Source organism: Palaemon carinicauda, chromosome 13 (genome assembly GCF_036898095.1).
Source record: "Palaemon carinicauda isolate YSFRI2023 chromosome 13, ASM3689809v2, whole genome shotgun sequence".
Taxonomy (NCBI): domain Eukaryota; kingdom Metazoa; phylum Arthropoda; class Malacostraca; order Decapoda; family Palaemonidae; genus Palaemon; species Palaemon carinicauda.
Genome location: NC_090737.1, coordinates 141,778,997 through 141,795,094, shown reverse-complemented (window position 1 = coordinate 141,795,094; position 16,098 = coordinate 141,778,997). Strand labels below are relative to the sequence as shown.

At 33.0% G+C, this 16,098-nt stretch overlaps 1 protein-coding gene across 1 annotated transcript in view; it reads right to left on the bottom strand.

Annotated features, from left to right (window-relative positions):
* Nucleotides 1-5,756: 5,756 nt before the first annotated feature.
* The window catches only part of LOC137651855 (uncharacterized), a 550,926-nt gene continuing 540,584 nt past the window's right edge, over nucleotides 5,757-16,098 (bottom strand). Inside the window, exons 5-6 of the mRNA XM_068385073.1 lie at nucleotides 7,191-7,368; nucleotides 5,757-5,911 (exon numbers count right to left, since the gene is read on the bottom strand). Coding sequence (XP_068241174.1) covers nucleotides 5,757-5,911; nucleotides 7,191-7,368 — 333 coding nt within the window. The remainder of the gene's footprint in view (nucleotides 5,912-7,190; nucleotides 7,369-16,098) is intronic.

Genomic DNA, 16,098 nt, shown 5'->3' with positions numbered 1-16,098 from the left:
TCAACTCAATCTAAAACCCCCGTACCAATTTAATAAAACACCTTTAATCAGAAGCAAATGGATGAAAATTTGAATATTATTTAATAACCTCATGCTGCTCAAATGTAAACCCCCCCCCCCAAAAAAAAAAAAAAAAAAAAAACACGAAAGTCTGGTAAAGGAGCACAAACCAACGTAGAGCTCAAACAGAAACTCAAGACCATGTAAAACGCAACCTAAAGCACTAAGACCTCCATTAACTCGGTAAAAACTCAAAACTGCATATAAATAATAGAAAGAAACTAAGGACCACATACATAGAAATAAAGTAACATAAAGCCAACAAATTTAAACAATGACAAATTCAAACAAAGCAACTGAAAGTCATGAAGTGAAACGAGAGTCCAGAGAACTGTATAACTCAAAGAACTAATTAAATATTAAAAAGGCAAACAAAATCACTCGAAACAATATATAAATAAAAAACAATTGGAAACTGTATAGCAAACAACTCTAAACAAAGCTGCCCAAAATCAACACGCAACTCCAACAACGCTACCACAACTACCCAGAAGAGGTAAGGAAGAAACCAGAACCAATACAATTGCATAATTAATAAACTCAAATGGAGGGAACTAGTTAACGCCTTTTCATTCATACAATCATTTTCTTCGTAGTTGTGCCACTTATTTTTTTTCTTTTATCGTTGGCTTTCTTTCATGATCCTTCACTTCACTATCCCTCTTGTCCACTGCTTTCTATCTAGCTCCTCCATTTCCCAAGCCATTCTATCTTTTCTTCTGACATTCTTCATTTCCTTATTCATTCTATACATTACTTTTTTTCTATATCGTTTACTTTCACATTTCTTCTATCTTTTGCTTTCTTTATAGATCAACCAATTCCTTCTATTTATAGTGTTTTTCCTAACTCGCCGACTTCCTTATCCCTTTTATCGCTCATTCTCCTCTTAGCAAAAGGAAGTGGAAGAACTAAGAGGAGAATGAAGGAATACGTCATAGAGAATCTACAAAGAAGGCAAAGGATAGAAGTAATGAGGAAGATTGGATTTAGAAGGGATTAAATTATAGAAGAAATAGAGTAGCGTAGGATCTTAGGAGAAAGTAAAGGATAGAACAAAAAAAGGGAAGCGAGGATCTACTAAGAACACATAAAATAAGAAAAGGGAAAAATCTGATAAGAAATTAAGGATAGAAGGAATGAGGTGGTAGTGATCTAAGGAAGCCGAAGATGAAATAAAAGAGAAAGCAGAGAACCTTAGGAAAACTAAAAAAAAAAAGAAATGGGCAAGTGAGAATCTAGGGTGAAGGAAAAAGATCGAGTAAATAAGAACGTGGAGGACATTGGAAGAAACTACAAAATAAAAGGAGTAAAGAAGTACAAGATCTAGCTTTGGCTGTCTTTCTAGATCTTGTACTCCTTTATTCCTGTTTTCCAGATCCTCTATTTCTGTATTCCTATTATCCTTTGCTTTCATCCTAGATCCTTCACTTCTTTACTCCTTTTATTTTGTAGTTTCTTCCAATGTCCTCCACGTTCTTATTTACTCGATCTTTTTCCTTCACCCTAGATTCTCACTTGCCCCATTTCTTTTTATTTTAGTTTTCCTAAGGTTCTCTGCTTCCTCTTTTATTTCATCTTCGGCTTCCTTAGATCACTACCACCTCATTCCTTCTATACTTTAGTTTCTTATTAGATTTTTCCCTTTTCTTGTTTTATGTGTTCTTAGTAGATCCTCGCTTCATTTTTTCTTTAATCCTTTACTTTCTCCTAAGATCCTACGCTACTCCATTTCTTCTATAATTTAATCCCTTCTAAATCTAATCTTCCTCATTACTTCTATCCTTTGCCTTCTTTGTAGATTCTTTATTACGTATTCCTTCTATCTTCTTTTTTTTTTCCTGGATCTCCACTTCCTCATTTCTTCTATCTTAACTATTCGCCACATATCTTCCTTTTTTCTATCTATCCTTTGATTTCTTCCTAACTCTTTATATCTTTTATTTACTTTCTAAATCAATAACATCCTCTATCCTTTGGTCTTAAATTTCTTATAGATTTTTCACCCCTTCATTAGTTCTATCTGCTTTCTGCCTAGATCTTCCATATCCTTATTCATTTTAGCCTTTACTTCCAAAATACTGTACTTCCCCATCCCTTGTATCTGTTGCTTTCTTCCGAGATCCTTCATTTCTTTATTCATGCTACCTGTTGCTTTGTTCCTAGACCAAAGCATATTATTACTATTATTATGATGATGATGATGATGATGATTATTATTATTATTATTATTATTATTATTATTATTATTATTATTATTATTATTATTATTATTATTATTATTATTATTATTAGATGATGATGATGATGATGATGATGATGATGATGATGATGATGATTATTATTATTAATATTATTATCACTAGCCCCAGTTGGAAAAGTAAGATGCTATAAGCCCAAGGACTCCAACAGGGAAAAATAGCCCGGTGAGGAATGAAACAAGGAAATAAATAAACGATATAAGAGGAAATGAAAAATTAAAAAAGAATATTTTAAAAATCATTAACAGCATTAAAACAGATAATTCATGTATAGACTATAAAAACACTTATGTCAGTCTGTTTAACATAAAAACATTTGCTGCAAGTTTGAACTTTTCAAGTTTTACTGATTCAACTACCCAATTAGGGTGACCATTCCACAACTTGGTCACAGCTGGAAAAAAACTTCTATAATATTGTGAAGTATTGAGCTTCATTATGGAGAAGGCCTGACTATTAGAATTAACTACATGCCTAGTATTACGAACAGTATGGAACTCTCCAGGAAGATCTGAATGTAAAGGATGGTCAGAATTATGAAAAACCTTATTCAACATGCATAATGAATTAATTGAACTACGGTGCCAAAGATTAATACCTAGATCAGGAATAAAAAAACTCAATATACCGTAAGTTCCTGTCCAACAAATTAAGATGAAAATTATTAGCAGCTGAAGACCAGACAAGAGAACAGTACTCGAAACAAGGTGGAATGAAAGAATTAAAACACTTCTTCAGAATAGATTGATCACCGAAAATCTTAAAAGACTTTCCCAATAAGCCAATTTTTTGTGCAATTGAAGAAGACAGGCCTACTGTGTTTCTCAAAAGTAAATTTGTTGTCGAGAATCACACCTAAAATTTTAAGAGTCATACAAAGTTTAAGAGACATTATTAATGCTGAGATTCGATTGTTGAGGAGCCACTGTCCTTGACCTATTTACAGTCATACTTTGAGTTTTGTTAGGATACAACTTCATACCCCATAATTTGCATCATGCACTAATTTTGGCTAGATCTCTATTAATGGATTCAGCAACCCCAGATCTACATTCACGAGAAGGAATTGATGCAAAGAGAGAAGCATCATCTGCATATGCAACAAGCTTGTTTTCTAGGCCAAACCACATGTCATGTGTATATAGTATGAAAAGTAATGGGCCAAGAACTCTACCCCGTGGTACACCAGATATCACACTCCTATACTCACTATGGTGCCCATCAACAACAACTCTTTCAGATCTATTACTTCAAAATTCAATAATAATGCTAAGAAACGACCCACCCACTCTCAACTGTTTCTACCATTTACTGTTTTCCTAGATTCCCCAGTCCTTTGTCAATTCTATACTTTGTTTTCTTCCTGGACTTTGCACTAATTTTCATTTTTTTCTAGTCTGCTTTCTTTCTAAATTCTACACTTACATATCGGTTATAACCGTTGCTTTCTTACAATACCCTGCACTTCCTCATTCCATCTATCTTCGCCTTTCTGCATGGATCCTTCACTTCCTCATTCATTCTCTCCTTTGCTTTGTCCGCTGTTTCATTCTTTCGATCTTATACTAAATCAATATTTGTTTTAATGGCAAGTATTACCTGCACAAATTTGGAATGGCAATAGGCTATCCCCTATCCTCACTAATCTTTACATGGAATTTGCCGAAGTTAACTGTTATCAGCGATTTCGCTTAAAAGTGTTCTTTGGTTTCGTTATATTTTTGTGTTTGGCCTACATATGGGAATTTGAATAATATTTTGGCAGAGTTAAATGATTTATTATATTCCATAAAATTCATCGTTAGAGAAGAAAGTAGTTGTAAATTACCATTTTAGACGTTCTGGTGCATAAAAAGATAGAGGCTTTGTTTTTTATGTTTACACGAAACCTACTAATGTTTGTTCCCACATTCATTATTATTAATCAGTGTAAATTTTCACTATTTTCTATTAGGCCAATGTTTTTGAGGGCTTTAAGGATTTGCAACCCCGAATTTATAGACGCAGAGTTTGGTAGAATTTAAGACATGAAAACTAAATTGAAATATCCTACGTTTTCAATAGACAAGACTCTACAGAAAGCTAAAAATATGTTTTATTTCGAAAAGAAAGCGGAGCCTTTTAAAAATGAGAATGTGCTAGCACTTCCACACAATGAAAATTTTCCTTATATCAAAGACTTATTGAAAATATTCATAGTAAATTTTTTTTCAAAAGATTAGGAACAGAAAGGTATATCTTAATAAATAATTCCCCAAAGCCGAATAATCACTCTCCTTACATGGTTCCGTGTACTGGGTGTGATAAGAAATATTTGGGTCAAACTGGAAAACTGCTTAACAACCGAATCAAACAACATCGTTATGTAGTTAAGACAGGACAAATGATGTCAAGTACGCTGTTTGTCCACATGAATGACTTTAACCATTGTATTGGCTGGGAAAACTCCTCGGAGATTGTATATTGTAAAAACATTGCAAAACGTTATATTATTGTAACTGCTTTTATGAAAAAAATTTAATAAGCCTATGTCAAATCTTACCACTGGTCTCTTAAAACTAGACACGTATCTTGTTCATGAAATTGAAAGGAAGTACGAATGCAAACATTTAGTTTAAGATTGTTGTTACATTACTAGCATTTTATTATAAAACAACACTTATTTATTTATTTTTACCGACTAACAATTACTTATATTGGTGATGCCTTTGCTTGGTTGTAGCTTTCTTTCAATTTTGTTAAGTTGTGTTTCTTGTACGATTTATCCTTTTAATTTACAATGTACCCTGAAGAAGAGTACGTAATACACGAAGCGCTTGGTACATGGTTTTTTACTTTCCTGTTTCCTGTGGATTTTCCACACATACATACATACATACATACATATATATATATATATATATAATATATATATATATTTATATATATATATATATTATAATATATATATATATATATATATTTACATACATATATATCAACGATGTAGAAAGAAAGCGTGTAATTGCCAAGTGACTAAAATATATATATATATATATATATATATAATATATATATATATATATTAATATATATATATATATATATATATATATATATATATATATATAGATATATACATATATATACATATATATATATATATATATATATATATATATATATATATATATATATATATATATATATATATCAACGATGTAGAAAGAAGCGTGTAATTGCCAAGTGACTAAAATTATATATATATATATATATATATATATATATATATATATATATATATAGATATATACATATATATATATATATATATATATATATAATATATACATATATATATATAATATATATATATATATATATATATATATATATATATATATATATCAACGATGTAGGAAGAAAGCGTGTAATTGCCAAGTGACTAAAATTCCCTCACCTGAGCAACTGATAGACAAGCATGCAGGAGAAGATGGAGACCAAGATGCCGATGACGGAGAGGCCGAAGAGAGCCCTCAGGCAGGAGTAGAGGGGCCCGTGGATGACGTCACAATTCAGGCTACTGCCTTCCAGACTGAACACATACCTCACTGAAAAACAGACAGCATGAAACAATAGGGGGGTGGGGGTGGGTGGGGGTGGGATGCAGTGCAAATCTTGGCATGACTGCCCTTCCTCACTATTTCCTGTTTCTTTTATCATTCAATTTGAAATTTGACTGGCAACAGAAATCCTTTCCTAGAAAAGAGAATATATTAATTTATTCTGTGTAAATACTAGTCTATCTATTTCCTTTTTTTAGTTTTGCTTTATGTATCTTATTTGATTTGACATATACAGTAGTATAATTTTCGTAAAAAAAAAACAAAAAATTCAAAGCAAGTAAAAGAAAGCGATCTACAAAGGTCATTGAACTTTGTTTGTGATTAAACGGAATCTTAAGCACATACACAAGGTAATAATTAATTTGTTTTGACTAATTTTCAAAAAGGATGGCGGGAACAAATAACACATAGCACTAAAAAGAGTTTTTGGGATATAAAAATTAGGGCAAAAAGGACTGTGTAGATATAAACTATGCTGTTAATTCCTATTTCACCTTTAACTCTGTTTTCTGTATGAATTTTGAATACGTTTTTTTTAGGTAAATATTTAGATTATTGAGTAATATTTTTGTCGTATGCGTTGTAAAATGAACTGTTGATTACTTTATAAGTAGGCTGGAAAATAACGTTCATTTTTCTGACGATCATCAAATAACCAAGTTCGAATATTTGCAACAAGTTGCCAGATTGTGTTATATCGTGTTTCTGCACAAAAGTACAACATATTCCTTCGATATGGTGATATAGATATCAGCTTTGCCTTTGCATTGAAGGGATCATAAGTCATCCAAGAAGTTAAATCTCTTCAGTGAAGTTTAGCAAATAACAATTTCAAACTTGGTTTAAGTTCTTTATCAATTATGAATGTTGTATAAGCCTCATCATATGAGCATTATAAGTTCATTTGCCTTATGTAATACATAGTGTAATATGCATTGTTATTTATTTGATATATATAAGGGATTTTTAATCACAAGGTCATTAGTCACTATCACTTCCGAAACATTATATCACATTATATGTTGCTACAGAAAGGTAAGGTCACTTTGGGAAATTAATACAAACCATTCATTAATTTCTCAGCTTAATCTGGAATGAAATAAGTGATAAAGTCAAGAAAAAATTAGTATACACAAAACATAAATAGACAAAACTAACGTGAGTTGACTACAGCAAAAACATAATATACAAGACACAAGGATAAAAAGCCAAAAGAAATATAAATAACATTAAATAAAATACGCGCAAACTAAATTGTCTTTACCATCGTGAGTAGGATCTAAAACTCCCGTGTAGGGAGTGCAAGTGCAGGAGTGGGAGTGCGGGAAGAACTCGCACTCCTGGAGTGTTTGCAGTCTATTCATGTGGAGGACTGTTGTGGTGACGGTAACGACCACGCATAAGACGGCACAAACCAAGCACAGACACCCTGTCACTTTGATCTAGAAAAAAAAGAACAAAAATGAGACGGAGAAGCCATGAATGACTATAGTAGTTATTGAGGAATCCGTAGATCCGTGGAGTCATCGCCAAGGCTCCAGATAAAACAGAATCATATATTTAGATAAAATTAAGATTTTATATTCTTATTGAAAAATGCTTGACATACAGAAAATATAACAAATTTTATTTTTTCAGAGCTGCCAAACTTGTGCAAAACGTCTAGATAATTTTCCAACATGTAATGAAAATCTTGAATAATGGTACACTAGGATCCTACAACTAAAGTGCAACACCTATATTCTATGGGATTCTTTTTTTGCAATAAAAGTTTTGAATAATCGAATATTCTAAATATCACAGTGAAAGACACACAATATAAGGAGAGAAAAAGTATTCCAAAACAGTTTAACAGTCAATTCTTAAAAGAAAGAAGTGATAAATGACACAGTGGACGACCAAGCTCATGAAAAATTTACCTTTAATTCAATTACTTTTAGTATTCTAATTCAATTCGAATTCCTGGACGCTGGTTTCTACAAGAAATGAACGAACGCATATTTCTGACTTATCCTTATACTATAGCTATATACAGAATTTGAAGAAAAAACGATAATATAAAATCTACATACACAAACTCAAACACACCACTGGCCAGCGTGGTGATGAAAACTGGCCGAACCTAAGACACGAATAAAGACATGCCTGAGGTCTTTGTCCTGTAGTGGACTAGAAGCGGTTATTTGTTGTTGTGGTATGTTCATGTAGTAGGTTGGCCAAGGCACCAACGACCAGCTGAGATACAACCTCTGGAGATTTGCTGGGCCCTTTGACTGGCCAGATAGTACTACATTATGTCTCTCTCTATTTGCCTACACATATCCCGAATAGTCTTATCTATTCTTTACACATTATCCTCTTTATCCATATACCTGACACTAAGATACGAAAAACTCTTCTTCACCGAAGGGGTTAACTACTGTGCTGTAATTGTTTAGTGGTTACTTTCCTCTTGGTTAGGGTAGAGGAGACTCTCTAACTATGGTAAGCAGCTCTTCTAAGAGAAGGACACTCCAAAATCAAACAATTGTTCGCTAATCTTAAATAGTGCCATAGCTTTTGTACCATGGCCTTCCACTATCTTGGGTTACAGTTTTCTTGCTTAAGAGTACTCTTAAGCAAAACTATTCTATTTGTTTCCTTATTTCCTTTCCTCACTGGGCTATTTTCCCTGTTGGAGCTTTTGGGCTTATAGCATCTTGCTTTTCCAACAAATCTTGTAGCTTACTATATATATATATATATATATATATATATATATATATATATATATATATATATATAGATAGATAGATAGATAGATATAGATATATATATATATTAAATATATATACATATATATATATACATATATATATATATATATATATATATATATATATATATATATATATATATATATATATATATATATATATATATATATATATTACACACTTAATTAAGGCACAAAAGCTTTTTAATATCAAATTCCCTCTACCATGATATATCAGACCCATAGGGAAATTCCTTTCATAAAAATATTTCTGCCCGGCTAAGGATTCGAACCTATGACTGATAGAAATAAGAGTAAACAACAGACGCGTAGCCCACTCGGCAGTAAACAGAGATACATACGAGGGTATTAAAAGTCCCAAGTTTATTCTTATTTCTATTGGTGGAGGATAGCATCCTTGCCCGGGCAGAAATATTTTTTAATAAAGGAACTTCCCTATGGGTCTGTTATCTCATGGTTGAGGGAATTCGGCATTGAAGAGTATTTGTGGTTTACTTGATAAAATGAAAATCACGACTGTTAGTGATAAATTATCATATATAAAATACATATAGTTTGCATTCCTCTTTTGTATAAATATCAAACGATTACCGCTCTTCCAATGTAATATCACTTCAGCGACAGCCGATAATTGACACTCAAGCATGTCGATCAGCTAAATTTATGGATATATAAATTCTTCGACATTTCCATCGACAGACTTCGACTTTCCTACACCTCACAAGTGCATAAAATACTGTCTAAAAAGATGGTTATGTTAGAGAAGGTCGAGACGCTAAGTTCAGACCAAGGGCTGGACTACGGCTAACCTGAACGGGAAGATCAATGCTTCACATCTCTCTCTCTCTCTCTCTCTCTCTCTCTCTCTCTCTCTCTCTCTCTCTCTCTCTCACACAGTGTCAGAAAATATGCCATTATGTAGGTCAACTTATGTTCCAGGTACTTTCCACAACTCCCTTGAAGTGAATTGGTGGTAAAAAAAAAATAGATAAATGAATGTATAGATGACATAAATAAACAAATGACGTAACCAGCACTTCCCGGAAAATTACCACTCTTATGACTTTCATCTAATAAAAAGAGCAACCTATTCATCAGAGTATATTTCAAACAATTATTTGAGTATGTCTCACCCCCCAAAAAATGTCAGTATTATATAAACAAATAACGAAACTATTATATAAACTGCATAAAACCAGTATTTGTTACGACTGACTTAAGTTGTCTGCAAAAGCTTTAATAAATATCTAATTAAAATAACCCTCTAAATTAGAGAAGGTCGCTTCCTCGCTGATAAGGTCTGTAAAAGACACTGATTGTTTAATGGCTTGATTAATCAGATTTTAACCGAATCTATTAAACGTCAAAACCTTCACTTGGAATAAGCATTAATGGATCAAATTTAGTAATTCTACTAATTTGCAAATACCTCCTTATTTAAAGCTACATTTCTTCTATATTTTTGTAGACAATAATCAAACACTCTAGTGTACAACACTAAAAAGGGGACCGGCTATGAATGGGACTAGCCTTGGGTTTGACGGTGGCAAGACTAATTGAGAAGTTTACTTATCGTATTCTATCGTTAAGAACGCAATGCATGCACAAGCGTCATTACCATACGGAAGGAGCTTTCTCAATAAATTATTACAGAAAATAATATGAAATTTACATGCTTGATATTTCTTAAATATCAAATCTTATTTGATAACCTTTGTTGATTTGATTTTACTACGGCGTTTCCTAAAATAAAAAGTTTTATGAAAATAAAAATCAGATGGAGAAAATCAAATAAGCTAAAGAGAAAGAATATTTCAGTATTCCAGAAATGAACTAAATTACAGAAGTATCGATCTCATAGATTACGTTATTGTTTATCCATTTTGGTAACGTAAAATTTTTCCATGAAATTTCAATTTGCATGAATTTCGAAACTTGACTGAAGTCAAAGTTTCAAAAGAAAAAAAAAAAACTGAAAGGACAAAAATACACACACTCTCTCTCTCTCTCTCTCTCTCTCTCTCTCTCTCTCTCTCTCTCTCTCTCTCTCTCTCTCTCTCTCTCTCTCTCTCTCCCCACCTATCGTAGCCTACATATTTGTAACATGGACCCCCCCAAAAAGGTCCCAACTCCAAAATGAGGTAACGTCGATCACTGAGATGCAGCCGAGAAATGAGAATAAGCGAAAAACAGAAAGTAACAATGCAAGGTATAAAGGCTAAGAAAAAAGGGATAAAAGAGAAATATAAAGGTCGGATGAGTATTTCATAAAAAATGAGAGACTACCGTGGACTGAAGTCAGATGAAAATTATTAGAGAAATCGATAAGACAAAATAAATGAGACATAAAACCAGGATTTTGAAATCAAGATGACTTTAACAACACATATGTAAGTGAAAGGTTGTGCGAAAGGGATCCAGAAAACAATGGTAAGAATAATACGAAAATCATCACAATGAAAGCCCAGCAAAGACAGAAAACTGGTGAAATTATAAGAGAGGAAAAAAAATAAATACTTAAAAACCAATAGGAGAGCAAACACATGTAGAAATATATGACAAAAATGCAAATACAATGGAACATGATCAAAGAAACCGAAAAAAATAAGATAAAAATAATTAAGTACTAAATTCAGTATAACAAAATGAGAAACCTGAATAGAAAGAAGAAATTGAAACTCCATTAAGACCATCTTATCACACATATCATGTGTCGACCAGGAGTTTCCCAGAAAAATTTTCATCCTCCACCTGCCTCAGGTTTTTTCAAATCTATATGACATATATTCATGTCTTTTTTAAATGGCAATGTAAATCAAAGATGTTGACCTTAGAAAACAACGAAAATTACAGAGACATTAGAAGGTACATAGAGATAAAAATGAAACTATCGTTCAATACATTTTCACTGTTGGCCGGCATACAATGGGGAGGAGAGAGAGAGAGAGAGAGAGAGAGAGAGAGAGAGAGAGAGAGAGAGAGAGAGAGAGAGAGAGAGAGAGAGAGAGAGAGAGTAGGAGAAAGATAGAGGGGAAGAGACGTTTTGAAAACGAAGTACAATAGGTAGCAGAAAGATAGGAACAGACCTAATTAATAGCTGTATATCAAGGTACTGCTATTTTTTTCAAAACAAAATAAATAGAATATAAATAGGAACTAAATTATCACATATTTCCAAAGAAAATAAATCTGTTACTTTACTTAATACTAGGCAAGGAGGAACCTGGAATATCTTCTCAAGCCCCGGTTACCATAATGGCCCACGAAGTACTCCATTGGGCTAAAACCCACACGGCCAGTTCTAGGAATCATTGCTGTTTCAAACATGAAAAAGAACTCTCTCTCTCTCTCTCTCTCTCTCTCTCTCTCTCTCTCTCTCTCTCTCTCTCTCTCTCTCTTCAAACGTGAAAAAGAACTCTCTCTCTCTCTCTCTCTCTCTCTCTCTCTCTCTCTCTCTCTCTCTCTCTCTCTCTCTCTCTCTGTTTTTTTGTAAATATATCAAGTGGCTAAATTTTTTTCACTGAAAGTGTATTCGTTTTACCTCTACTGTATATGCGCTATCTCGACAATCATTCTCTCACACTTTTGAAAACCAACAAGGAGGTCATCTCTATCCGTTGTATCTCCGTTAGTTTTCCCGGTGTAGATGATTTATTTCTCTCTCTCTCTCTCTCTCTCTCTCTCTCTCTCTCTCTCTCTCTCTCTCTCTCTCTCTCTCTCTCTCTCTCTCTCTCTTTCATAACAAATGATTTGGAAAAAGCCGAACTGATGAATGCATACTTCACAGCCATATTCACTAGGAAAGGAGCAACGACCCTCCCCAAAGCAGCTTTCAAATATGAATGGCCACGACCACTAAACAGAATTACTTTTACAATGGGAGATGTTGAAAAAATTAAGGGACTCTGTAAGTAAGACACCAGGTTCACATGCTATCCATCCAAGAGAGATTATAGAACTGGAATAAGAGATAACCTCACACTTACAAAATGTTCCGAAAGACAGCCAACGAAAGAAAGACACCGCAAGGATGGAAATTAGGTAATGTTCCTCCAATCTACAAGAAGGGACTAAAAGAATAGTAAAACATACAAACAAAAACAATCTGGTAGACAGCCAACATGGTTTTAGACAAAATACATCAGGTGTGACTAATCTTTCCGAATTTTTCCACAATATGTATAGCATTTATGACAAAAGCAGGGCAATAGACATCATATACATAGACTTTTAAAAGGCTTTTGTTCAAAGTTCCTCATAAAAAATTAAGGGTCAAAATTAGGGCACTAAGCATCATTGACAAGCCAGCTGAATGGATCAAAGATTGGCTAACAAACAGAATCAATGGAGAAGCTTCAGAGTGGGCAGCTGTTACAAGCAGAGTACCCCAAGGATCCGTCCTTAGCCCACTGCTATTTCTGATCTATATTAACGACATAGATTTAGGGTTAACAAGTAGAATAGCCAAATTTGCCAACGATACTAAACCAAGCATAAACGCTGCGAACTCAGAAGATGTAGAAGCCTTCAGAGAGGATCTAATTAAGATGGGAGAATAGTAAAGAAGCGAAGAATACCAGACAAAAAAAAAAAAAAAAAAAAAGTGGAGAGGGATTAGGGACAAGAGAGAGGGAACAATAAAGAAGAGGGAGGAATTTTCTAGTAGGAGCTAATAAGTCCAAGGAGGGGGAGAATGAAGAACACCATTTTGCTCTAAAGAACAGAAAAGTACGATTTGTTATTTGCAACAATTATTCCCCCTCATAGGATAACTGTTGACATTGTCCATCAGCGATTTAAAGACACCCGATCTGAGTAAATGAAAGTGCATTAGGTTAATTGTACTATATACTGAAATTCCATTGCAATAACGACTGATGGGTGTGCAGGCTCTTTGGGAGCATTGATTTAGATATCGATCTTGTTGCTATAAATTGTCCTTGGCGGGTTAATTGATCCATTATTATCATCTGTATAACCATTGAAATGGTTTTGATTTATTCCAAAATAAATCATGTCTTCGTGTTTTGTGAATAAAACTGAAAAATTCTAACATCAATATTTTACAAAAAGGTAAATTATATTATTTCACCTCCCATTCTTGACATCGTTCCAACAATACTCAGTGTTTAACATTTCATGGCTAGAAGATATATTTCATCTATCTCCAAAATTTACATGACCCAGCACTTTCTGAAAATATAAGAAGCAATACAAAATGAAAATACATCTCCTAGCTGAACAACCGTAACATTACCCTACGGTTAGAGCCATAACTTCGATAACTCTTATTATACGGCAATATTTTTAGCTCAGTTCATATAGGCATGATATCCCACATATCATCAAACGCGGCTATTCAAAAAAAGAAAGAAAAAAAGGGCGCCATAATATCATGGTTCAGCTTGATATTGAACTCAGATGTCCCGTGAAATTGCCAGAAACTGCTGTTGGATCCAGCTTTGAAGAGGTAGTGAAATTGTGCTTACAAAAGCCGTAGGTTTCTGACTGTAACCATAAAACTACTGTAACCGTGTCCAGAAGTGAAGTAAATTCGCGAAATGGCTACATTATATATTGTAAGCCTAAAATGTTTCTAGAAAAGCCTTTAGTACTTATAAGAATACAACAGATTAGCATCAAATAAAAGCAGCATCTATACAACGAAGAATTTCCACTATTCTTTCCACTGGAATCCTGGTCAAGCCCAAAATGATCGAAGTTAGATACAGAAAACCTTATGTTTAGGCAGATCCTGGAATCGAACAAGCTGGTATGCTATATTACATACATACATACTACATACATACATACATATGTATACTCACATATATACACATACCTACATTCATACACACACACACACACACGCACACACACACACACACACATATATATATATATATATACATATATATATATATATATATATATATATATATATACAAGAGTGTGAATATGCCTATAAATACAAGTATACAAGCACAAAAATGCATCCATATCTATCTATCTATCTATCTATCTATATATGTATATATCTACACACACACACACACACACACACACACACACATATATATATATATATATATATATATATATATATATATATATATATATATATATATACATACATATATACATATATATATATATATATATATATATATATATATATATATATATATATATATATACTATATTTCATCATTATTATTATGCGAGGATGGCTCCTGGGTCTGGGCACCAAAGAAATGGCTCATGACTGGGAACCAAACATATAATATAATATATACTTCGACTGGCAAGTAAATCAACGTCTCAAATTCCAAACTCACTTGTTTGTTTTTACATTAAAACTGTTACACTTTAAAATATTAATACTCGAATATCCAAGGGTCTCTTAAGCACTCTCAAAATTAAACTGAGTAATTATTGCTACGAATATTCAATTAGCTCTAACTTCGGTTCATAATAGGATACGAACAAATACTATCTAAAATAATGGTGATTGGAATAATACATTCTTTACAAAAATAAATATATTCTATATAAATTACAACATTTTGAAAAGAATTCACATATCAAAATAAATCACTCAAAAAATTAAGACTGAACTAAACTTAGATTAAGGCAAAAATATTACAATCTGAAAATTATATAATTCATTGAATTTAAATGTTAAATCTGAATAATCCTTAGACTAAGAAATAAAGAAATTACACATACGAAAATTATACAATCACTTGTTTCACTTGAAATTAAATCTGAGTACAATATTCAAGTTTGACACTGAATAGAAAACAAATAACCAGATCACAATATAAATACCTAACCTTCCTACAGGGCCGTTTACAAAAACTCTAAGAGAATTTTTATAACTACTCACTATACACGATAAATGCGGGGGCACAAAATCACTTTGGAGAGGACATACTATATGTACTGTACACTTAAGACAATACTATGAGCTGTGTGCTTGAGTAAGGGAGAGTGATGGTGAACTTAAGGCTGGAAATCTCTATCTGTCTATTTAACACTGGGGGACGCCTTATATATATGAAACCTAGCTACTTCCAGAAATTTCCCAGAGATTTGGGAAGCATGGGGGCCGGGCATATGCAGCAGAGTTACCAAGTATTGCTCTCTCGAACGCTTTCTCACACAACAGGAAGACGAAAACTGGGTTTCCTAGGCAACTATTATACAGAGCGAGGCGACTCTCTGTCAGCTAGCTCCACCCACCCTTTGTCCACGGAATAAAAAAAAACATCCTATCACTAGTTTTTTTGCAAAAATTCCCAGCATGTGGCAATGGCTTATTCTCTCGCAAACATGACACAATACCTCATAAAAATATAAAAGAACATTACATAAGCCCTTGTTCATATTTCAT